This window comes from Bos javanicus, chromosome 4, assembly GCF_032452875.1.
Source record: "Bos javanicus breed banteng chromosome 4, ARS-OSU_banteng_1.0, whole genome shotgun sequence".
Classification (NCBI taxonomy): Eukaryota; Metazoa; Chordata; class Mammalia; order Artiodactyla; family Bovidae; genus Bos; species Bos javanicus.
The window spans coordinates 113527554-113552482 of record NC_083871.1 but is presented as its reverse complement, the minus strand read 5'-3'; the positions used below and the strand labels follow the sequence as shown (position 1 = coordinate 113552482).

General features: G+C 52.7%; 1 protein-coding gene across 5 annotated transcripts; it reads right to left on the bottom strand.

The window, feature by feature from the left end:
- Positions 1-399: 399 nt before the first annotated feature.
- On the bottom strand, positions 400-24303 carry ZNF775 (zinc finger protein 775). Of its 5 annotated transcripts, none has more exons than XM_061415073.1 (4): positions 24037-24303; positions 22153-22686; positions 12580-12651; positions 400-2674 (listed from the first exon to the last, which is right to left on the bottom strand). In XM_061415073.1, the coding sequence occupies exons 2-4, from the start codon at positions 22304-22306 to the stop codon at positions 1161-1163; spliced, it is 1740 nt and encodes a 579-aa protein (XP_061271057.1). In that variant the 5' UTR covers positions 22307-22686; positions 24037-24303; the 3' UTR covers positions 400-1160. The 5 variants fall into 5 exon arrangements, with proteins under 5 accessions (XP_061271057.1, XP_061271059.1, XP_061271060.1 ...); XM_061415075.1 differs by lacking the exon at positions 24037-24303 and adding an exon at positions 13297-13529 and having other exon boundaries at positions 22153-22229; XM_061415076.1 differs by lacking the exons at positions 22153-22686; positions 24037-24303 and adding exons at positions 13297-13529; positions 21692-21778.
- Positions 24304-24929: the final 626 nt, after the last annotated feature.

The following is a 24929-nucleotide window of genomic DNA, read 5'->3' as shown; positions in this document are numbered from 1 at the left end:
GCTCCTCCTACAGAATCATCCTAGGGTCCCCCTTTTCCCTCCCACTTTCCCCAACCCCATACCCACCCCCTCTGCAATTCCCTCCTCTCCCACGTGGGAAGACCTGGTCCAAGGCCACAGTCAGGCTGGAGCCCTGGGTTCTCTGTTAGCACTAGGGCCCCAGATGACTCTGCTTTTGGAAGGGTGTGAGCAGTGACCTCAGGGGGGCTAGAGGTTGAGGGGGTTATGTGTGAAGCAATCAAATTGTCTTAGGGAAAGGGGGAAGAGAATCCTTCCCTCCACCCCCAGCAAGAACTGGCCACTGGCTGCCCCGGCCCGGGTGGGGGACAAATGGATCCCTCCGAGCACACAGGAACCCGGAGTTCAGGAGGGCAGCTTAAAAAGGACAAGGAGACCACGTGAGGCAGGCAGTCCTTCATTTCTCTCTTCTGTGACATCAGCATCAATAAGGGTCCCAGGCAGCATCCACCGAGTGGGAGCAGCACGTTGGGCGCTCTCCCTCTGCAGGGCCCTTCCCAAGAAGCCAAAGCCCAGTGAGACCACCCTCCGAGTCCCAGCCGTGACCATCATACACACACAACCCAGTCCTAGGCTCAGGCCGCCCAGGATAGCACCCAGGGTAGTGGGGTACTCAGGGTTGAGGGCCATCAAGCCATTCACGCCTTCCTAACACATGTATTGAGTGGCCTTTAAGTGCTGGGCGCTGGCCTTGCACTGGGGACATGCTTGCCCCTCGCCAGCTGCTGCTTCTAGCTCCCTTCTGGGTATCGCTCAGTCTGTTGAGACTCCCCCCCAGGGACTGACCCTGGACGGCCACAGCTGACCAGTCCACACTTGGGCCATCTCACCCAAGGCCTCCGACAGCCCCCTCATTCAATGCCTGAGAGCTGGGGTCCCACCTCCAAGGAAGGACACATCCAGGCTCCACAGTGTGGGATGTGATCTTATTTCTGCCTTCGGCCCTTCCCGGGACTTTTCCCGATCCCCTTTTGGGGACGCTCCAGGAATTTGTTGTCAGGTCTCGGAGCCTTGAGGAAGGCACCTTTGGAGAGGGTCTCAGCCCCTGCAGTTCTAAGCGCCACCATTCCTGGTCACTCGCCCACAAGCACCAGGCAAGCCTCCTCCCACCCCGCCCACGGGCCTGCGTGGGTCCAGCCTCACTAGAGCGCGTCTCCCTTGGCGCTGAGGGTGGGCGCCAGAGCCCCCAGGTGAACGCGCTGGTGCTTGAGCAGGTGCTGCTTCTGGCTAAAGCCGCGGCCGCAGGAGGCGCATAGGTAGGGCCGCTCGCCCGTGTGGTTGCGCCGGTGGCGCGTCAGGTTGGGCTTCTGGCTGAAGCGGCGGCCGCACTCGGGACACGGATAGGGCCGCTCCCCAGTGTGGATGCGCTGGTGGATGGTGAGCGCCGACCACCACGAGAAGCTCTTGCCGCACTCGTTGCAGATGAACTGACGTGGCTCACCCGGCGCCCCAGCCCGCGCCCGGCCCCATGGCAGGTCCCCTGGTCCCCGGGCGGGCGAGGGGCCCCGGGCCGGCGGCGACAGGCCAGGGACGACTTGGGCCGGCGGCTGGGCGGGGGCGGCGGGGCGCGCGCGAGGGTAGGCCCGCAGCGCGGCGCGGCCGGGGCGGGGCGCGGCCCGGGCGCCGGGCTGGTGCGTGCGCTGGTGCTTCAGCAGGTGCTGCTTCTGGCGGAAGCGGCGGCCGCAGTGCGCGCAGGGGTGCGGCCGCTCGCCCGTGTGGTTGCGCAGGTGGCGCGTCAGGTTGGGCTTCTGGCTGAAGCGGCGGCCGCACTCGGGACAGGGGTAGGGCCGCTCGCCTGTGTGGATGCGCTGGTGGATGTTCAGTGACGACCACCACGTGAAGCTCTTGCCGCATTCGTTGCAGATGAACTGGCGTGGCTCGCCGGGGGCGGCGGGCCGGGCCCCGGGCGGGCGCCACCAGCCCTGGCCGAGCCCCAGCCAAGCCCACTCGGGGCGCCCCCTCTGGGGCCCCGGCCGCGGGCGCCGACCCCGGGGGGCTGCGGTGTCCCGCCGCAGCGCCTGCAACCCGGCGCGGGGGCCCTGGCGGTCCCGCGCGTGCGCGCGCTGGTGGATGCGCAGGCCCACCTGGTGGCGGAAGCAGCGCGCGCACTCGGGGCACGGGTGGGTGGCGGGCCGGGAGTGGGTCTTCTGGTGCTTGAGCAGGTGCTGCTTCTGGCTGAAGCGCCGGGCGCACTCGGGGCAGCAGAAAGGCCGCTCGCCCGTGTGGTGCCTCTGGTGGCGCGCCAGGTTGGGCTTCTGGCTGAAGCTCTTGCCGCACTTGCCGCACGGATACGGCTTCTCGCCCGTGTGCGTGCGCTGGTGGATCTTCAGCGACGACCACCAGCTGAACCTCTTCCCACAGTCCGGGCACACGAAGTGACCCTCGCCAGCAGGAAGAGCCGGGCTCAGGGGGCCGGAGGCCGCCCTCGGAGCCCGGCCTGCCCGCCCCACGGCCTGCTCAGAGGGAGGGGCCCACCTTGGACCCCCAGTCTCGTCCGGGTGCCCCCAGGCTTGAGACTTCCCCGCCGCCGTCTGGCATGGCGGGGGGACCCGACGAGGCCGGAAAATGTTCTCCTTATCCTTCTGCGAAAGCGCGGCCTGCGTCTGCAGCAGCCACTCTGGCTTCTCCTGCTTGATCTTCATCACCAGCCCATCTCCTGCCGGAGGCAAAGGGAGAGAGATCAGGGAGAGTCATTCGGTGAGTGCTGTGCTCCTAAGATGGAGGGAAAGGGCGGGTGGGGGGCAGGGAGCATCAGGAGGGTAGGGCAGGGTAGAAAACCGGACAGGAGAAAAGGATGCAGACGGAATATAGTAAAGGGAGAAGAGGAAATGGGGGAAAGGAGAAAGGAGAGACGAGGGAGAGTGGGAAGGACAATAAAGTCAGAGGAGTTGGAATGTGCAGGAGGGCAGAGAAGAAAGAAACGGAGCGTGTTGCAGGTGTCAAACACATCGCTGCCCGCCTCCTCTACCCTGAGGCCCAGGAGAGTCTAAGAAGATAAAGAAGCCAATCCAGGGGAGTCTTCTGACTTAGGGAGCAAGCAGAAAGTGGCCAAGTTTCAAAACATATGGTTCTCGTCCTAAGAGGATGGACATGCTGGGCGCTTGCTGGGTGAGTGCATGCCCAGTACCCCAGAGGTTGGGCAACCAAGGCTGACATCACTGCCAGGTGGCTCCCGGGCAACAGCTGTGGTGCATGATCACCTCACCCGCTTGGCAACTTCTCCTTTCTTCAACAAAACCAAGAACAAGAAAGCCAGCCAGAAAGCTCTCAGGACCCGGAACAGGTTAAGTGTTGCCTTGTCCTATACTAAAGGAAGCCTACACACCAGCGGCACACTCTGTTCCTAACCCACCCTTTAGACCAGACTCAGGTCTGCCGGACACTTTGGTTCCAGGCTGCTGGACATAAGCCATGATGGAAAAAGTCTGCTACAGACACCACATATACAGGCTATCTGAATTCCATTTATACAGAGGTCAAAAGCTGGCAACTAAAGGATGAGTTAGAGTTAAGACTAATGTCCCTGACAGAGGGTATATATATATATATATATATATATACACATATATATGTGTGTATATATATGTATATACATATATGTTCTGTGTTTTCTGTGTGTGTGTGTGTGTATATATATATATATGTTCTCCTTGTGGATCTGGGTGCTGGTTACACAGGCATGTTCACTTTGAGAATTTATAGAGCCTGAGACCTGTGCACTCTTATGTGTGTTATATGTCAATAAAAAGTTTATGGCCTATAAAAATAGATGAAACAGGGACTTCCCAGGCAGTCCAGTAGTTAGGACTCCATGCTGCCAAAGCAGCAGATATGGGTTTGATCCCCAGGCAGGGAACTAAGACTCCACATGCTGTGCAGCCAAAAAAAAAAAAGTTGAAAAAAAAATAACTGTGAACAAAGGAGAGAAACCCTAAGCAACAGGTGCCCATCTTAAAAAGACAGTGACACAAACCCAAAGGAAGTAAGAGGAAAGAATCAACACAGACAAAAGCAGAGATTACAGGATAAAGGGAACAGAAAGATATAGAAAGGATTCTGATGAATCCCCAAAACCTATGTATAGACATATCAATTTGAAAAACCTATGTAAAATGGATTTTGTGAGAAAATAAATTAACAAATCTGACTCAAGACGAGGTAGAAACCATGTCTGCATAAACATAGAAGAGACTGAAAAGAAAGCTAAAGTTAGACCTCAAAAGTGGGTAACAGGTCACTTAACTGTGCAAACAAATTCTACTAAAACTTCAAGGGAAGGACTGTTCCCAGCTTATATAGACCATGACCATGACTAGGCAGGCAAGGGGGGTGGGGTGGGGAATGTGCTGGGGAAACTTACATGATACATGACCCCAAACAAGGCAAGGGTGCGGTACTCAGGAAATTATAGGTTTATCATTCTTTGAAAGTAGATGTAAAAAAACAAGCAAAAATACTGGCAAAGCAAGTTTGGCAATGTTAAGAGAACAACCTATCATGACTTTGCTGGATCTTCCCCAGGAAAACAAAGATGCCTCAACACAGTTCATGACACTGACTTGTTAAATACTAAACACATATGCAGAGTACATCATGAGAAACGCTGGGCTGGAAGAAGCACAAGCTGGAATCAAGATTGCCAGGAGAAATATCAATAACCTCAGATATGCAGATGACACCACCCTTATGGCAGAAAAGTGAAGAGGAACTAAAAAGCCTCTTGATGAAAGTGAAAGAGGAGAGTGAAAAAGTTGGCTTAAAGATCAACATTCAGAAAACTAAGATCATGCCATCTGGTCCCATCACTTAAGGGGAAATAGATGGGGAAACAGTGGAAACAGTGTCAGACTTTATATTTTTGGGCTCCAAAATCATTGCAGATGGTGATTGCAGCCATGAAATTAAAAGATGCTTACTCCTTGGAAGGAAAGTTATGACCAACCTAGATAGCATATTCAAAAGCAGAGACATTACTTTGCCAACAAAGGTCCATCTAGTCAAGGCTATGGTTTTTCCTGTGGTCATGTATGGATGTGAGAGTTGGACTGTGAAGAAAGCTGAGTGCCAAAGAAATGATGCTTTTGAACTGTGGTGTTGGAGAAGACTCTTGCAAGTCCCTTGGACATCAAGCAGATCCAACCAGTCCATTCTAAAGGAGATCAGTCCTGGGTGTTCATTGGAAGGACTGATGCTGAAGCTGAAACTCCAGTACTTTGTGCACCTCATGCGAAGAGATGACTCATTGGAAAAAACTTTGATGCTGGGAGGGATTGGGGGCAGGAGGAGAAGGGGACGCCAGAGGATGAGATGGCTGGATGGCATCACCGACTCGATGGACATGAGTTTGGGTAAACTTCGGGAGTTGGTGATGGACAGGGAGGCCTGGAGTGCTATGATTCATGGGGTCGCAAAGAGTCGGACACGACTGAGCGACTGAACTGAACTGAACTGAACCATTTCAATAGAGGTGGAAAAGGCTCACAATAAAATTCAACATCATTTCTGGAGGAAAAGAAGGAGAAGAAGTTAGGAGGAGGAAGGGAGGGAGGGAAAAAGAAAAAAGAAAGGAAGAAGGCTCTTAGCAAGCTAGGAACATAAGGTAATTTCCTGAAGTTGACAAAGGAGTTGCACTAGAAACTGTAGCAAATGTAATAACCAAAGGCAAAAGATTAGAAGCCTAGTCCAGTTAGGAACAAAGAGAAAAAAGAAAGATATATATAAATATTGGAGATTAAGAGAAAGCCGTCGTTTGCTGATTATTATTAACCTATAACTATCATTTGCATGAGAATCCACTGATGAAGTTTGTATTAGAAATAAAAAGTTTCAACAAAACTACCAGCTTAAAAAAATTAAAATTCATAACTTTTTTAAATGGCAATAAAATAACTGTAAGTATACCTAATTATAAGCAAAACATAAAGAAAACTGTTACTTTACTGAATGAATAAAAAATGTAAATAAAAGAACAGGTACATCATATTTCTAGATAAGAAGCTTTTCACTCCAAACCAACGTTCAAATTCAGTATAATCTTAATTAGGTAATTAATAAAATTTACTGTGTAGTAAGTCACCCACAAAGTCTAAAAATGATAAAGGAAGAATCTGGCTTATGCAACATTAAAAGCTAAAATACTATCCCCGGACACCTGTTAGAATGGCTAAAATCCAAAACACCAACAACGCCAAATGCTAGCCAGGATGTGAAGCAACAGGAACTCTCACTCATTGCTAGCAGGAATGCAAAATGGTACAGCCACTTCGGAAGAAACTATTGTCAGTTTCTTACAAAACTAAATATACCCTTACAATACAATCCAGCAAATCATTTTCCTATATATTTACCCAAAGGAGTTGAAAACTTACGTCCACACAAAAAAACCTCCCCACAGATGTTTACAGCAGCTTTATTTGTAACAGTCAAAACTCGGAAGCATCCAAGAGATGTCCTTCAGTGGGGGGCTGGATAAACAGCGGTGTACCATACAATGGGTATTATTCAGCGATAGAAAGAAATGCGCTCTCAAGCCATGGAAAGACACGGAGGAAATGTAAATGCATATTACTAAGTGAAAGAAGCCAATCTGAAAAGGTACACTGTATGATTCCAACTATATGACATTCCGGAAGGGGCAAAACTACGAAGACAGTGAAAAAAAGATCAGTGGCTGCCAGGGGTTGAAGGATCAGGGGGAAGGGATGAAGGAGGCAGAGCACAGAGGATTTTTAGGCAGTGAAACTGCTCTGAATGATACTATAGTGGTGGGTATAGGACGTTAAGCGTTTGTCCACAGAATGCACAACGTAAAGAGTGAACCCCAAGGTAAACTATGGACTTTATGTAATAAAAATGGATTAATAAAGGTGCATCAGTTGTAACGAATGCACCACCCTAATGCAACATGTTGATAATGGGAGAAAATGGGGACTTCCCTGGCAGTCCAGGGGTTAGAACTTCACCTTCCAATGCAAGGGGTGCAAGTTCAATTCCTGGGGAGCTATGATCCCATATGCCTCAGGGCCAAAACACCAAAACATAAAACAGAAGCAATACTGTAACAAATTCAGTAAAGACTGGAAAGATGGCCCACATTAAAAAAAAAAAATCTTAAAATTTTTTTTAATAGGAGAAACTGGAGAGAGGGGGCATAGGGCACTCCCTGAACTTTCTGCACTTTTTCCTGTAAATGTAACACTGATCTAAAAAATAAAGTCCATTTTTAAGAAGTCTTGACAGATGCAGTTGTTATTGACATGGCTGCTCCATAGTCTGCCAGGTAAGGTGAGGCTGTGAGTGAGGGTCTTTCCCACCAAAAAAAAAAAGAAAGAAAAGCTAAAAACAATTATAAGCGTTGAATACACATAACCAACAGATAGCTCAAGAGAACAGAAATATTTGATAAGTGATACACGGTAGCATTATACACAGTAGCATTCCAAGTCAACAGTGAAAGGCTGGCCTACCCATCAGTTTGCTGCTGCTGCTGCTGCTCAGTCACTTCAGTCGTGTCCAACTCTGTGCGACCCCATAGACGGCAGCCCACCAGGCTCCCCCGTCCCTGGGATTCTCCAGGCAAGAACACTGGAGTGGGTTGCCATTTCCTTCTCCAATGCAGGAAAGTGAAAAGTGAAAGTGAAGTCGCTCAGTCGTCTCCGACTCTTTGTGACACCATGGACTGCAGCCCACCAGGCTCCTCCAACCATGGGATTCTCCAGGCAAGAGTACTGGAGTGGGGTGCCATCAGTTTAGGACCAACTAATTATTTGGGGGAAATATTCAAGTTAGATTTCTAGTTCATACGGTTTATAAAAATCAGTTCCAGATGGATTTAAGTGCTGGTTTAAAAGAAGCAAATACAAGTAGTAGAAGAATTAGGAGAATTTGTTTAGAATCCAGAAGTAATTGAAAATCTTAAATAGGATGCAAAACATAAAAACTAAATTTAAAACACCTGTATGACAGAAGTCCCACATATGAGTCAAGTAGAAATGATTGTTTGGGGCAGCCTTTCCCAACAGAGCTTTCCACAAGAGTGAAAATGTTTTGTTGCATCCAAGCTGCCCAACACATGTGGCTTCTAGCCACTCATGGTTCCAGAGCACTTGAAATGTAGCGAATACAACCGAGGACCTGAACTTCTTTTCTTTCATTTAAATTAACTTAAATTTAAATAACCACATGTGGCTATTGGCCACCTACTGGATAGCGCACGTCTAGGAGAACACATATGCAGATACATAATAGACCAAGGATTAATATTAATAGACCAAGGGGGTTTCCCTGATAGCTCAGTTGGTAAAGAATCTGCCTGCAATGCAAGAGACCCTGGTTTGATTCCTGGCTTGGGAATCGAACTATCCAGCTATCCCCTGAAGAAGGGATAGGCTACCCACTCCAGTATTCTAGCCTGGAGAATTCCATAGACTGTATAGTCCATGGGGTTGCAAAGTGTTGGACACAACTGAGCAACTTTCACTTAAAGGACCTCTATAGATAGATGAAAAGAGGCTTACCATCACTAGTAATTAACAAGTGCCAAATAACAGTGTAGCATCTCTTCACCCATCACTCCAGCAAATATTGAAGAAATTAATAATATCCTGACTTCATGATACACGTGAAAACTACACAGGAGGATAAGCACAACATGGATATGCTGGGGGCATAAATGAATTCAGACTCTTTGAGGATAACTTGACAATGCCTATTAAAATTATAAATGTGTTCTATCTTTCTGTCATGTAAGGATGTGAGAGTTGGACCATAAAGAAAGCTTTATGAAGAATTGATGCTTTTGAACTGTGGTGTTGGAGAAGACTCTTGAGAGCCCTTGGACTGCAAGAAGATCAAACCAGTCAATACTAAAGAAAATCAACCCTGAATTTTCATTGGAAGGACTCGTGCTGAAGCTCCAATACTTTGGCCACCTGATGCCAAGAGCCGACTCATTGGAAAAGACCCTGATGCTGGGAAAGATGGAGGGCAGGAGGAGAAGGGGATGACAGAAGATGAGATGGTTGGATGGCATCACTGACTAAATGGATGCAAATGTAAGCAAACTCCAGGAGATGGTGAAGGACAGGGAAGCCTGGCGTGCTGCAGTCCATGGGGTCGCAAAGAGTCAGACATGACTGATACACTGACTGAGCAACTGAACAACAATCCTTCACCTTTTCCACCCGGCAATTTCACTCTAGGTATTTATCCTAAGAAATACATGTGAGTCCAAAGAGGAATGTCCAAGTATATTCACTGAAGTGCTATTTGTAATAAGCAAAAAGGAGGATAACAACAAAATTACCTATCAATAACAATCTAATACAATGTTCTCTCCCTTCATAATGTGGGGAACTGTGCAGAGACTGAAAAGAGCTATATGTGCTCATGTGAGAAGATTTCCAAAAGATTTTAAGAGAAAACAAACAATGACACATTAAAAATCAGTATCAGAAGTATGCTCCAATTTATGGAAAATAAAGCCATGCCTCTCTGTGGATATTCACATGCTCAATCCGGGCCAGTTTACACCAAACCCACGATGGTGGTCACCTGGCAGGTGATATGGACCACAGCAGGAATAGATGGACAGGCAGAGGGGACTTGCATTTTGTATGTGTTATTTGAATATTCTCATAAAAATTCAAACATTATAGTTTGTACATCTTTTAACTATCTTAGGAAATAAAGAGAAAACCTTCCCTTTAATCCAGTGGCCTTTAGTTCTGAGGCCAAAGAGCTCTGCTCCACTCCACAGCCTCACTGGCCCCACGAGAGCATAGAAACCAATGTGGTGACCCTGGTGGTAGGGCGAGGGAGGGAAGTGGGGGTTCCCTTACAGAAAGCACCCGTAAGGGGCCAGCTTTCCTCCCGGCAAAGCAATGCCATGGGTCCTCCCCAGGTGCTGCTTGTGAGAAATCATTTTATCAGGAGTAGTAATTTGAAAATGAAAGCAGTGATTTAAATTGTGTACTGGCAGCAATCAAAAACACATGTGTAATGAGTTTCATCAATTATAAAACATTCTCTTAGATGCACTGACTTGTTGGCCAGTGGACGTCTTTGACAGGCCTGGCTGTCCAGATTGGTGGTTGGGTAGTGAATCCAAAGTACAATCAGGTCAGAGGGGCACCACTGTCCCCAAGTGACGAGGCACCCATGAATGCCCCCATGTGTGCATGCTCAGTCGCCAAGTCGTGTCCAGCTCTTTGCAACCCTGAGAACTATAGCCCACCAGGCTCCTCTGTTCATGGGATTTCCCAGGCAAGAATACTGGAGTGGGTTGCCATTTCCTTTTCCAGGGGATCTTCCTGACCTAGGGATCAAACCCCCATCTCCTGTTTGGCAGGTGGATTCTTTACCACACCACACTGCCAAAGAAGCCCACAAATGCCCCCAGAACCCCACAAAAGCCACTGCCTTTCCCTGATTAAACGTAGCCTAACATCCATCACGCTGGCTGATGCCTCAGAAGGCTCACCCTCCAAGCCAGATGTATAGTGGAGCCTGAAAGCCTGAATCCACTGCTCCAGGGCCCTGGGGGGGCACACATGACTGAGTTGTATGGGGAGGCCCTGAAGCCCGCGATGGTGGGTATGGACCCTTGACCTTCATGCTCTGGGACTTCGGTCATCCCGGGCACCTTCCCCTAGTGATCAGACACTGACACAGAGGGAAACAGGCCTCTGCCTGCCAGTTCCAAGGGTACTGCTCCTCAGTCAGCATAAAGATGCATCATTTTTAAAACGTCTTCATGGTTCAGAAGAAACAGAGAGGAACAGAGGGCTGTCGCTTCATGGGTACAGGTTCTGACGTTACGGGACACGTCAGGAAATGGATGGTGATGATGCTGTGCCTCTACGTGAATGTCCTTCGTGCCACTGAACTGTACCCTCCAAAGGGGGCAAAGTGGTAGATTTCATGTTTTGTATGTTTCACCACGGTTTTAAAAATACATTCAAATACAAATAAAAAAGTAAAGGGTACTTAAAAGAGGTAAAGTCTCAATTATGTTCAAACCTTCAGCCGTCCAGAAGAGTCATTCCTTCAGCCCGGCCAGCAGGCGTGGGAGCCTGGAAGGCTGCGGCCCGAGGGGTCCCCAGGCCCCAGGGTTTTCCCACCTCTTCCTGGTGGAGGAGCTGCCGTATGGGCAGAGAAAGCCTGGTGGAGCCCACTGCTCGTGTCTGAATTAGGATCCCCCTTATTAGTTTATGTGGGCAAGAGGGTCCTGCAGGGACAGTTAGGGACTTTGGGGAAGGTCATGGACACACTGCTATATTTAAAATGGCTAACCAACTAAGACCTGCTGAACAGCACATGGACCTCTGCTACATGTTATGTGCCAGCCTGGATGGGAGGGAGGTTTGGGGGAGAACGGATACATGTATCTGTATGGCCGAGTCCCTTCACTGTTCACCTGAACATATCACAACATTGTTAATTGGCTATACCCCAATGCACAATGTTTTTGGTGTTAAAAAATTAAAATTTGGGGGGAAAAAAAAGGAGCCCTTCAGCTAAAACGTTTGGAACCATCTGCCCTAGGTTTTCCTGTAACTACTTTAATGTCGGCGTCACACACACACACACACACACACACACACACACGAGTGCTCTCAGCATTCAAAGTGACAGCCTGGGCGGGTGGGGAGACTGGAAGTGGGTGGCTCAGCTCACTGCCAGGTGTCAGGACTCAGTCGCAGAACAGAAGAGTGTCATAGAGCATACTGGCCCTCTGTGAGCCAGTGTTTTCTTTCTTTCTTATTCTGTTGCCTGATTTTTGTCTCACCTTAGGTCCACCGTAGTAATTGTCCTGGGGGCGGGGGCTGCTCTGGGGCCTTCGGGACAACTCCCCTGGAGGGAACAGGAGGTAAAGAAACCTGGTCACTGTGCCCACGACGGGCAGAGTGCCCAGGTCCCGTCCCCTCTCTCAGGCTCAGAGCTCCCATCAGCCCGGCCGCACCCTCTGCAGGGCCTGTTGCAGAGGCTGGGAGAGCGGGTCTTAGACCTGGGGCTGCTCCATCCTGGAAGCAGGAAGCGGGCACCTGGGGAGGGGTCTCCAGAGGGCACTTTCCATGTTCAGTGGTGCCCGCCCCCTGCCCGGGAGACACCAGGACTAATGGCTGTGTTTTCCCACCACCACCACCGGCTCTAAGTGCATCAGCTGAGACAGACCCAGGAAGCTTTCATGGACCGAACTGGAGATGCTCTCCTGACAGACAGACAGCAGGGCTTGCTTGTTCTAACCACGTGTCTTCCCCAGAGCTCTGGCTTTCAGTACACGACCAGCAAGAACACGGTGTACTCCCTGATCTAGCACTAACGGGGTATGTGGTGGTGTGTATATGTGGGGTGTGTATGTATGTGGCGTGTGTATGTGTGTGCACCTATGCCTGACAAGCAGGGCCTGGGCTTGTCCAGCTCTTAGCCCCCTAGTCTGTATCTGCTCCATCCTTTCCCAGACTGTGGGTCTACTGGCCACCAGCAAGCCCTGCTCAGCTGCAGAGGGACAGGGCAGGGGAGGAGGCGGCGGGGGGCTCCCACCTGCCCACATGCTCTTACCTGTGCCGCCAGCCAGGCCATTCTCCATCCCCAGAGGTCCGTCTGCATCAGCCTGGCTCCCCGCCCGGCCGTCTGTGGGTGGGATGGAAGCAGAAGAAGAGGGTTGGCCCGAGACAAATGGACAAATGGACCTCACACAGGGTGGTCCCTTTTATTTTTTTAATTTGGCCACATCGCACAGCATGTGGGATCTTAACTCCCCAACCAGGAATGGAAGCTGTGCTCCCTGCAGTGGAAGCAGGAGCCTTAGCCACTGGACCACCAGGGAAGTCCTCAGTCCCACTCTTTCACGTCTCTCTACCTATGGCTTCCATTGAAATGTGCAAGAATTTTCATAGCGCGTATATAGCTACTCAGCAGGTAAAATGTGTACAATTCCCACTTTCTAAAGAAAAAACTGAACCCCTCAACATGCGCCCAGTCACGGAGGTGGCTGGATGGCACAGCTGGGCAGGGTCCTGGGGCTTCTGATGTCCACACTCTCAACACCTGCAGGGTGAGGGATGCAGGAGGCCACACGTGAGAATCAGGAAACTCTTTAATTCTAGAGACCCCCCCTTATGGGCATGAGGACACCCTGGCAGGGGGGGCAGAACTGACCCTCCAAAATCACCAGCCCCCTGTCTTTCAAAGCCCCCATCCATGTCCCAGTGAAAAACCCTCCTGGGGCCTCCCTGCCATCCCCCCCACCAGCATGGGAACACACACACGGCCAACCTGGGTCCCAGTGGCCTGGTCCTTCACCCACCACTCTGGGCTCACGGTGAGCATTAAGCTTGGGTCTTTGGAGCATCTCCCAACTGGCTCATCTGGTGCCTGGAACACGATCAGGACAGGATCCTGCTGCTCTGTCGCCTCCGCCTGGGGTGCCCCCTTCCCAGGTCCCTGTGTGGCCACTGCCCCTTCCAGGCCCGAAGGTCACCAGCTCTGAGTGGTCTTCCCTGGAGACCCTGTGTACAATCACAATCCTGGCTCCACCTCCCATTCCTCCCCGACACTTCCGCCATCCGACAGGGTATTTCCTTGTCTGCTTATCCCCGACACGTCCATGTCGGGGGCTGGCACCAGACAGCCGTGTGTGGCACCAACAGGCTGCCAGCTGCGGGCACTCAGAGGTACAGCAGCTGCCCCGTGGTGCTGTGGGTGGCCCCTCCTGAGGACACGGATCTCATTTCCTGGGCCAGTAGCCCCTTGGCCTCCCTGCACTCCCAGTGGGCCCCAGCCTCTGCCCCACATACCTGGGCTCCACCACCACTCAGGCACAGGGGCCCAGCCCCCACATGCTCTGCACCTCAGGCCCCAGACGGCCTCCCCACTTCCCTCTCCCAAGTCCCCTCCCCTCCCAGCAGCCACTCTGGGGCAGGGACCCAGGCTGGGAATCTGAGTGGGGGGTCAAGGGTGTCAGGGAAATACAAATCTGATAGAAAAGTCTGTCTCCCTGTTGAGAAAAGAGAAAGAGACTCCCTCCCCTTTCTTTCCTTTTCTTTAGAAATCTAACTGGAAGCCCTTTCTCTCCCCCTTCAATGTATATGTAAATCTTTTGAAAAGTTCACTCAGTCTCTTGCCAGGACCCTTTCTCGAGGACCTGGAGCCATCTCTTCGAAGTGCAAATGTCAAGGGATCAGCAGCCAGTGTCCCCTCCCATGGAAGGTAGGAGCCTAGCTCAGCAGTGCCCCGCTCCAAGATGCAAACCTCCTCCCATCCTCCCCGAGATCCAGGAAGTGTGTGCTTCCTTTGCATGAAGGCAGTTAGCTCTCCCGGGTGGCTGCCAATTCCAGGTGAATGTAGGGGAAACTGTGTGACGAATGGTGCTATCAGGTCCCTTCACCCAGAACCGGTTATGCTTTCCCTCGAGAACACGTGTGTAGTGGGGTCGCATCTGCTGGGCTATAAGGTAGCATGACATTTCTCTCTGTCTTTGCAGTCTTTTAGTGTGTCGCCTGTGACGTGCATGTTGCTGGCTTAATGCTTATCCAGTAATAAAACTGTTTCTTTCTCTTCTATCTTGGTGCAGAGCTTTCCAGGGTAGGAAGGAGATTTTGTTTTTAATTCTATTTCTCCCACGTGAATCTGTTATATACTCCTGCTGTGGGTTCTCAGAGATGCTGAAACCTGCCTGAGGTGCAGAAGAAACAGGGCCTCAGGGCCCCTGATGGATGCTGGTGCGCCTGCCTTAGCACCACCTCTTCCCTCCAGGTTGCCACCTGCTTCTTCCCCACCTGGGGCCTGAGTCTGTGAAGAGAGCTGTCCTGGGCTGGTGGGAAAGATCCAGGGCCCTGAACTGTGGGGCAGCTTCTCACCAACTGGAGATTCAACATCTGCCCAAGGAGACTCAGACTGCTGGTGAACAGGGAGGTCACCTCAACGCAGGGAATCTCAGATGGAGGGTGGAGGCTCAGGCCACAATTCAGGACAAGGACAGTGGGTGGGTCTTGGCTTCATTCATGAAACCCCTACACAACACAACTGAGGCCTCTCCAGCCAAATCAAATCTATCCTGGTTGATCCGTTGTGTCTTAGGAGATATCCAGGAACTCAAAATAGTTTCAGATGGCAGAAGGGCTTCGATTCTTGGTGACCAGTTCACAGGGAGTCACCAAGCGGCTCATGGTCCAACAAAGACCAGAAGTGGAAATGGAAGGAAGGGACCCTCATGGGCCGAGGGGAAGAAGGGAGAAAGGACAGGGCAGGGCACAGGAGGAGAGGCACAGGGAACAAGAGCGGAGACAGGGGCTGTGTCTCGGGGGCCCACCTCCACCTGTGTACTCAGCGGGGATGTGTCTGGAACCCAGGCCGACAGGAGCCCTGCAGGCCAACCCTTGAGATGGCCAGACCTTGGAAGGGCCCAGTGTGCAGTGGTATCTTTCCAGGACGGCAAGGCCACAGCACACCTCAGCCTGCCACATGGCACTGGCTGCTCCTTCTCACCCACGAGACACATCGCTCCGCTGGCTGGAGGGAGACATGCCCAGGGACCCAGTGAGCAGAACACCCCGGCCATGAGGGGACTGGTCCCCATCCACCAGCACCCCGACTCTGGCCTCTGATGACCTCTCCCCTCCCGGCCTGGCAGGTCCCGTTGGGGGCAGGACACCCACCAGGGCCAGGTCTCGGTTCAGGGCCCTGTCGCCTCCCCCTTCCCGGCCCTGGCTCTGGGTCAGGCCCCCGTGGGACGAGAGCCCCGGGATGGGAAGGCCTCTCGGGCAGCTGCCATGACAACCGCCAGGCCACATGATGAGGGACTGTGGTCCACAGCAGGGCCTGCAGTCTGGGGGGACAGGGGAGGTAACAGAGGAGCTTTGGGCTCAGCGGGAATTTGAGGAGGGGGAGGCGCTCAGTGGCCATTGTTGGACAAAGCCCATGGGCTGGAAGGGGCAGTGCGGGGACATGTCCAGGCCACCCCGCCACATCCGCCTGATCTCAGGGCCCTGGATCTTCCCCACCAGCCCAGGACAGCTCTCTTCACAGACTCAGGCCCCAGGTGGGGAAGAAGCAGGTGGCAACTCGTGTGGCCTTTGTCACCAGTGGAGCGGGACTGGCCACGTGCCCTCCACCGGGAACTGAGGCTTCCAGGGTGGCACCACCCAAACTTCAGCCAAAGCCCAGCTCCCAGGCCGGCTCCCCTCCAGGGCCACACCTAGGTCTTCATCCTCAGCCACTGCTGGCTTTGCCCAGACCCCTCCCCATGGGAAACTGTGGACAGGGGGCAGTCTTCTCAAGGTACTCTCCCCATCAAGCTGACTGCCCCCCTGCCCTCATACCAGCAGTCAAGACCCCCAGCAAGGAGCACAGGCCAGTGTTTGGCAGGGGATGGGCAAAGGCTCGCGGGCTCCAGCCAGCCTCCACCCTGACAATGTGCTCTCAGAGTCTTCTGGGGACACACAGACCCTGTCTGTCCTTACCTCATTCACTGGGGAGGGGGTGTTCCCTGGACACCTCGGTACTGAGCTGGCTCTGGGAGAAAGAGGGGCTGGCCAGCCAAGACTCATTAGGGACCGGGAGACAGACAGTGTACCAAGCACTCAGCAAGCATCGCCCACTTCATCCTAAGGATACACGGCTCCAGCTCCAAGACGTTGAGCAATTTGCTCAAGGTTACACAGCTAGGAAGGCTGCAGCCAGAACCTAACAAGCTGGGATAGGCCAGGTGGGTTGGCCCATCCCAGCCATTGTGCCTTCTCCTGGACCGTGCCTTCCCCTGAACCACGCCGTCTCTAAGAGAAGGTGAGGGATGCATCAAACCTTAAGCTACCAGGACCTCGTTCAGGAGTCTGGCCCCTGTACTAACATGTGGTTATTTAAGTGTCTATAAATTAAGTTAAAAACTCAGTTTCTCAATCATGCTGGCCACGTTTCAAGTGCTCAATGCCCACATGTGGCTAGAGCTAGCATAACATCCAATGGAAGAGAAGATTTCCAAGTTCATGAAGTTCTGCTCGAGATATAAAGCTCCAGGGAGTGGGGGTGGGGGGGTCCTGCCTGCCTGGGCCCGAGATGGAGAAGGTGCTCAGTTTATACTGAATGAGTGCATGGAATGGGAGGACTGACCAGGGTGGGTCCCCTGGCCCCAGGGCTTCATCACAAATGACAGACACCTCAGGATGAGCTAACGATGTCCTCTGCCTGGAAAACGGAGTTCAGTGCACATCAATGGATATTTCATTTAAGGTTTACAGTCACAGGTGGTTGCCAAGGGGGAGGGCATCGGGGGAGGGATGGATTGGGAGTTTGGGATTAGCAGAGGCAAACTATTATATAGAGAATGGATAAACAACAGGGTCTTCCTATAGAGCACAGGAAACTATATTCAATAACCTGTGATAAACCACAGTGGGAAATAGTAAAAAAAGAATGTATATATATGCATGTATATATACCTTCTTTATTATGTATGTATATGTATAACTGAATCACTTTGCTGTCCAGCAGAAGTTACATCATTGTGAGTCAACTATACTTCAATTAAAAGGATATTGATAAAATACAATCATAGGCACATGAGAAGAAACTGATCTGAACACTCAATGCACACAAACTCATCCGGACATAATCCTATCTCACATCCAACACGGCTGACTACACACAAGTTTAAAGATACAGAAATGCAGAGATACTCACACATACAAGAACGCTTGCAAAACTGCACATGCAAAGTACAGAGAAACTGAAATATGAAGAAATCCACAAACTACAGATCCACTGAGAGACAAGTGTGCCACCGTGGACCGCATGAGCACAAGTCACTACCCTTCCAGCACTGTGACTCCCTGCTGACACAAGTGTCCTCGGGAGCTACGACCAGCCCTCCAGGTCCACTGCTCCAAGGAACGGAACTCGGGGGGCACCGAGGCCACAGGGAGCTGGGAAGCAATAGGGAACAGTCACCTGCTGGGTTGCCTGTGGGGTGAGCTGAGGGCAGGGGTGGCGTCAGTCAGCACAGGGAGAAGCTGGAAGGGCGCAGAAAGCTCTAGAAAGAAGATGAGGCTGGGCCCAGCAGGCCAGGGCAGCCCGAGACTCAAGGCCAGGCTGGAGGGGTCCAGCCAGGAGGCGACAGCAGGCCGCCCCCACTCCCATGGGAAGCTGAGCCTCCGAGTCTGCCCCTTGCAGTCTGGAGGCGACAGCAGGCCGCCCCCACTCCCATGGGAAGCTCAGCCTCCGAGTCTGCCCCTTGCAGTCTGCTCCCAGCGCTGCCCCTACTCAGGCCCAGGCACGCAGGGACCCAGAAACAGGGGCCCTGAGTTCTAGCTCCGCTGCCCTGGGCAAATGATTGCTCCTCTCGGCCTGGGTTCCCAGTGGTGAAGGTGACAGAAAACACCTGCTCTGGGGGTCTGCTGCCAACATCAGGTGGGGAAACACTCAACTTCCTAAAAGCCTGTAAACCGTCTTTTCTCTACCATCACCGGGGCCTGAGAACAACCCACGCCCAAAGGTTCTGAGCCCTCTCCCCAGACACCCTCCCTACCGGCTCACTCTAAACTGGCCCTCTTTAAGCGGCTTCAGAGTCTCCAGAGGCCCCCGGAGCCCACACAGGAACCCCACGCTCTGCTCAGCAACGGGAGCTGGCCTCCCAGGGGAGCAGGGCGTAGACAGCTCTCAGGGGCAAGGCTGCTTGCAGAGCCAGGCTCCACAAAGCAGCTCCAGGTACCATCTCTCCCAGGAGATGGAGGCTGAGCCGGGAGGATGGTCTCTTCCGGCCTGAGTGGGGCAGGGCCTGAGAGCCAGGCAGGGGGCTGGACTAAAGAGCCCTGGACACTCCACCGGCTCAGCTCAGGCAAGCCCCAGGACCTCACACCCCGACTTTACTGGGGGGAAAGGGGCTCGTCCAGCCTCTGTCTCCCAGGAGACAGCCCCCAGGCCCTCTTCCAAAGCCGATCCCAGGCAGGCCACTTGCACAGGAGGCCTGGTTCCTGGGCATGGGCTCTGGCTGGCCCCTGGATAATCAGCACCCTTTCTGAACCCCCATCCCAGGACCCACCTCCCTCTCCTCCAGAGTTTATGACCAAGGAGGACACGCAAACCAATCCCCAACAAGTGGCTTTTAAATGATATCAAAAAGGCAGGACAACTGCTGTTCCCACTTTCTAGGGCCCTGTGCTGAGGACAGACAGGCAGGCAGACTAGGCCAGGCCACGTGAGCATCACCTCCGCCCCCACCTGCAGGCCTGCCTCCATCCCACATGCCAGCATCAGGCATGCCCAGCATCTTTCTACAAGTCCCACAGCACCTCCCAAGCCCCTCCAGGGCCCCCACCCCATCTCCCTGTCTCATCGCCCTCCCTGTTCCACCCTCATTCCTGGGGTCTATTCACCACTGGATCAGGTGTCCCCCTGCACCGCCTACTGTTACGGCTCCTAAGTGCCGCCCCATCCCCTCCTCCTACGCCAGCATCTTCAGGCCTTGGACTCCCAAACACCATGGTCCTCAGTCCCAGGAGAGGGGACGAGGCAGGCAGCAAGGGGACGGGGCAGGCCGGCACCCCATAGAGAGACCAGGCGGTAGGAAGGAGGAGCCTAGGACCGGAAGGCCTGAGACCTGGGGACCCGGCTTGCTTCTGGTTAGCCAGGTGGCCCTGGACCAGCCAGTCTCCTTCCCTGGGCCTCTGTCTCCATCTGCAAACAGAAATCACTCTTGGTCCTCTGCGAAGAATTGGTCCACCAAGCAGTGCAGGCAAACATTGCGAAAGGACTCTGGGAAAGGTTCACGAGGTGCAAAAGTTCTTTTTAGGTCGCTGCATGGCCATCACCCGCTCCCTGCTCCTCAGCTGGACCTCAGAATGGTACCTCATGGCTGCCCTGATAGGAACAGCCCAATTTAGGGACTTCAGTCTCAACATCCCCTGGGAACCTATCCCGTCACGCCCACCTACCTCCCAGAGGTCCCGGGTTCAACCCCACACCAGTCCCCAAGGGCCCGCCTTCTGGGACTCCTGCCCCACCAGCCCTGCCCGACCTTTGCCGGGACCGCCCCACTCCCCGCCTGCCCGCCCCAGGCCTGCCCCCGCCCATGGCATCCACACTGCCAGTTTTTGCCCACTTCCTTTCAGAAGACAGAGCAGCACACATATTCTTCTGCCCCAGCCCAAGACTCAAGAGCCTGCCAGGATTTCGGGACCCCAGTTACCTGACCGAAGACAAGGAATGAAACCGGCTGCTAACAGTACTTGGAAGTGTTATCACATTTTAATTCATAAACGCTTTTCCAATCCCGCGCTGTATTCACAGGAGCATGACAAGGATAAGGAGTGTTTCCCCTTTTTGGATGAGTTAGAGCTCAGGTCTCCTTCTGCATAGCCTGTTTGCTACTTTCCTGCAGGCCAACCCCATCCTAGGAAACCTGAGATTCCACAGCTTACCCCTCACCAAGGGGGTAAGCTTCCACCAAGGGGTGCACGGACCAGCTATACACTTTGCCCTGGGCATCCCTTGCCCCTCCAGGGGGGACTCTCCAGGCCTCTCAAAACTCTCACCACCTTTCACTACTGCAGAGTGCAGCCCTCACAGTTCACAAGCCACTAAATCGTACTAGTGCTGTTTTAATACCTCCAACACCTGCCATGGCTACAAGCTTCAGCTCACCTGGAAGCAGCACCCATATTACAGCTCACCTTGCTCTCCCATCCATCCACCATCCAGACTCAGAGCAATTTTCCTCAAATTTCAGTTTAAACATGATACTCCTTTGCTTAAAAACTTCAGCGGGTCCCCAGTACTTTCAGGTACTTCTACAAATTTTTTGCCAAGACCATTTAAAATCTGGCCTCTGAGCACCTCTCACTGCACCATCAACCTACCCCACTGTCCCCAAATGCAGCTCCCTGACCTTGCTGTGTCTGGAACACCTGTCATCAGTCTTGGAATACCCTTGCCCAACTCTTCTCTGCCCAGACCAAACCAGGGATCACTTTCACCAGGAAGCCCGTGTGGATTCACCAGGCTCAGAGCAAGGACCTTCTCCTTTTAACCTGTGCACCCACCCAACCCAGTACCATCCACATGGTACAATAATATAATTTGTCTCAAAAGCATGACTGTAAACATCTAAACACAGGGAGCCTTTCTCTCCCCAACACCCGGCACAAGATCCAGCATGCTGTAAACCATTAATATAAATGTTAACAAAGGAATATTTAAATAAAAGAAACGTAAGTCCAAAACAGATTAGAAGCACAGAACCAGGGAACCTTAGAGCTGAAAGGAGACTAATACCCTCTAACCTTTTCATTTTACAGATGAACCCTGGGACCCAAAATGGACACCTCATAGTGGAGTCTGGCCATCACGGGCCTTGCCTCGGGGCTTTGGCCACACCCCATCCCAGGTCGGGAGGACCAAGCACGCACCAGGCTCCATCCTCCCAAAGGGCTGGAGCGGGACCGCATCTCCACCTTCAGGAGGGAAGAAACCCCCAGCGCCGACCCCCATCCCCACTAAGATCTTGGCTTCCTGTGCCGGTCTTCCTGGAATGGAGGTTTCGGGGAGACCCCTACACACACACACACACACACACACACACACACACACACACGCCCCTTCGATTTCCGTGGTGCTTCCCTCTCATTGTTCTCGCCCCCAAGCTCGGGCCCATTCATTTAATCATTTATTAAGCACCTACTATGTGTCACTCTGCGGCGAGCACTGGGGTTCCCGCCCCTGCAGGAACTCGGTCTCTGGGGGAGGCTGGCATCACTCCCAAACATCGGGACCGTCTCTGGCAGAGCGCGCCCAGAGGCGGGCAGGGGAGGCCGAGGGGCAGTCCCCCCAACCCCAAGCTCACCTCCCCGCCTCTCCAGCTCTCACGCCCCCCGTTCCAGCTCTGCCCCGGCCTGCAGCCCCTCTCCACGCACGACCCGAGCCCGTTTTTCCCGGGGAGCTGTGCGAGGCTGGGGAAAGTTCGGGACTGAGAGCGCGAGGGGCTGGGGTCTCGAGGGACCCCGGAGGCCGCCCCCAGCCCGAGGCTGGGTGTAAACGGCGCGGGAGGAGCCGGGCGCTGGCCCTCGACACGGCCCGTCCCTCCGCACGCCCCTCCCCGCCCAGATTCAGAGGGACTCGGAGGGAGGGGACGGGAATAAATACCTTTGACTTTGTGGCTAAGGTTAACGGGAACTGCCACCCCGGGGCGACTTGGGCACTGCGCTCCCCTGGCCCCCGCCAGTCCCGGGACGGGCGGGGCGGGCCCGTACCCCTGATTGGCTGGCGGGCCCGGCCATCCCCGGGGCCGCCCCGCCATCTGATTGGCTGAGCGTCTCAGATGACCAGTTTAGCCCTATCGGAGCAGCCTGCGGGGCGGCCCCTTTGTTCTCCAGAGCCAATGGCTGGGACGAGCCGGCTGACCCCGCCTCCAGTGAATCCAGCTCCGGCCCAGCTGGACTTTAAAGCTCTGGCCGCCCGGCGGGCGCCGGGCTCTGATCGCCCAGTGGGGGAGGAGGGAAGAAGGCGATGTCTGGTAACTGGTGACCTGACGGTACCGCAGCACCCGCTCCTCCCATCCGCCGAACTCTCCCCTCCCGGTCCTTGCCCCGCAGACGCGCGCTCTGAAACCGTTCCAGTCGCTGGGCCACTCTCGGTCCGACGCCAGCTGCGCCCCCGCACCGCCGTAGGAGCCAGAATCTGGAGGAAAAAAAAAAAAGATACACAGAGCCCGCTCCAATGCTCACACTCGAGTGTGCATGTATCATGGTGGTGGCACTTTGCACGACAGCTCACCAGGTGTTAGAGAGATGTTCGCGTCTCGTGTGACCAGAGAGATATCGGCCTCCGCACCCGCGCGGCCCTAGGCACGTCGTAAGTGCGTGATAAACGACCCCGGGGTTTCCAGGAGAGACTTAGACATCATTAAATCCAACCCTTCGCCCTGCAGTTGAGGAAACAAAGAATTAACTTTCCTGAGTGGAGTGCGACTGCTGATTTAGAGGCAGCGTTCAGATGGCCAAGCAGGGTCTTAGTCCTTCAGAAGAGAGGATTTTCTCATCTACCCACCCTGATCGGAAGGAAATGCTCCTTTATAAAGTCAATAAAATTCCTCATTGCCAGCTCAAAATGGGCCGGCCAGCTAGGGCAACTCCCACGGGCACACTCTGTCTGGAACTGCTTAGAAACCGCCTTTGGGACATGAGGTTGATACAGAGAAAAGCCAGGGCCTCACTCTGAGACTTCCTACAAACCTTACTGTTAAACCGTTGGATCTTACTCTAATCAGTCAGCAACTGTCTACTAAGCGTTTGCCCGCGAGCTCAGCTGTTGTTTAGCCTCATATCACAAGAGGAACCGGGAGCCCAAGATTCTATGTTTTGCCACAGTCTTCGTTTGCAGTTTTGTTCTGTTTTCTTTTTAACAAAAGATACTTTCTGTCCCTGGACTTTGACTTATTCATCTGTAAGAGTTAATAATTTCCTAGTTACAGTCAGCTGTCCACATCTGCCGATTCCACGTCCGTGAATTCAACCAATAGCCCAATGAAAATATGCAGGCGAAAATAAAAGAAAGTTCCAAAAAAAGCAAAATTTGAATTTTCCCGGGTGCAGGCAACTGTATATAGCATTTACATTAAGTATTATAATTATCTAGAGGTAATTTAAGGTATACAAGAGGACATGAGTGAGTAAGGTTATATGAAAATGCAATACCATTTAAAGAAGGGACTCCAACATCCAAAGATTTTGCTATCCAGGGGAGTCCTGGAAATAATCCCCTGAAGATCCTGAGAGACCCTGGGTTTTTGCAGGACCCTAATTGGTTCTATGGTCTACAGAAGCATTTGTAAAGTGTAAAACCCTACCCAGTGGCCAGACATCCCTAGGTTCAGTTCAGTTCAGTCTCTCAGTCATGTCCAACTCTTTGCGACCCCATGGACTGCAGCACACCAGGCCTCCCTATCCATCACTAGGTTATCAACCCTTTAAAGAGTCTCCGTCATCTTATTTTCTAGAGTACCTAGGAGGAAGTTCAACCAAGACTTACAGAATTCCTGTGTTATAGTTCCGCTCTGCCACTGGCTGTGAGTGGGAAAGTCATCTCCACTCTCTGGCCTGCTCCCTCTTTCAACAGAGTGAAAGACTTCCTCCAGATGGACATTTCATGACCAAGCCTGCTTCAAGGGTGGAAAACAACGAAGCACATCTGGGATCCTATTTCCCTTGATGGAAAACAAGAGGGAGGCTGCACATGCGTGTTTGTGAAGGCACAGGGAAAATGTCAGGAAGGCCACCCCCGCACTCTTTACTGGATGCAGAGAGAAAAGCCACAAGGGGGGGTGGGGGTAGGGGGGCTGGAGTGGGGGAAAGTAAAGGATAACTTTCACCTTAAAAAACCTAAATATCTCTTCATTGTTAAATTTGATAATTTAATACTTTGTAATTGTAGAAGGAGGGGGGAAAAAAACCCTGGACTCTTTAGAAGGGGAGGTCCTCTTAGCAGCATGTTGACCCCTCCAATGGGGCCATCCCTCACATGCCCTGCTGAGCAAGGACTCAGCTCCCACCAGGCCCCCTGAGGGACTCGGGAAGGAGCCATGGGCAAGTTCACTTTGTCCTTGCCCCTTAAGGTCACTTCTGTGGCTTTCCCTGAACTTCAGTCCTCTCCTCACCCTTTGCTCCAAAGCAGTGGGCAGGCATGTTTCTAGGGGACCCACCACCAGGCATTTCCTTTACAAGTAATGACTTCTCAGGAAGTCAGGAACCCTGATCACATTCCCTCACCTTCATCCTTTTCCCCAGTCACCCCATCCCAACCCTTGATGCCTGAGGACCTGTTTCCTGCCATCATCCTCAGACATCTAGCTACTCTCCTGATCACTTGAAAAAAAAGCTCCCTTCCCTTGAAACTGCGCTGCCCTGGCATGGCTTGTGCATTCT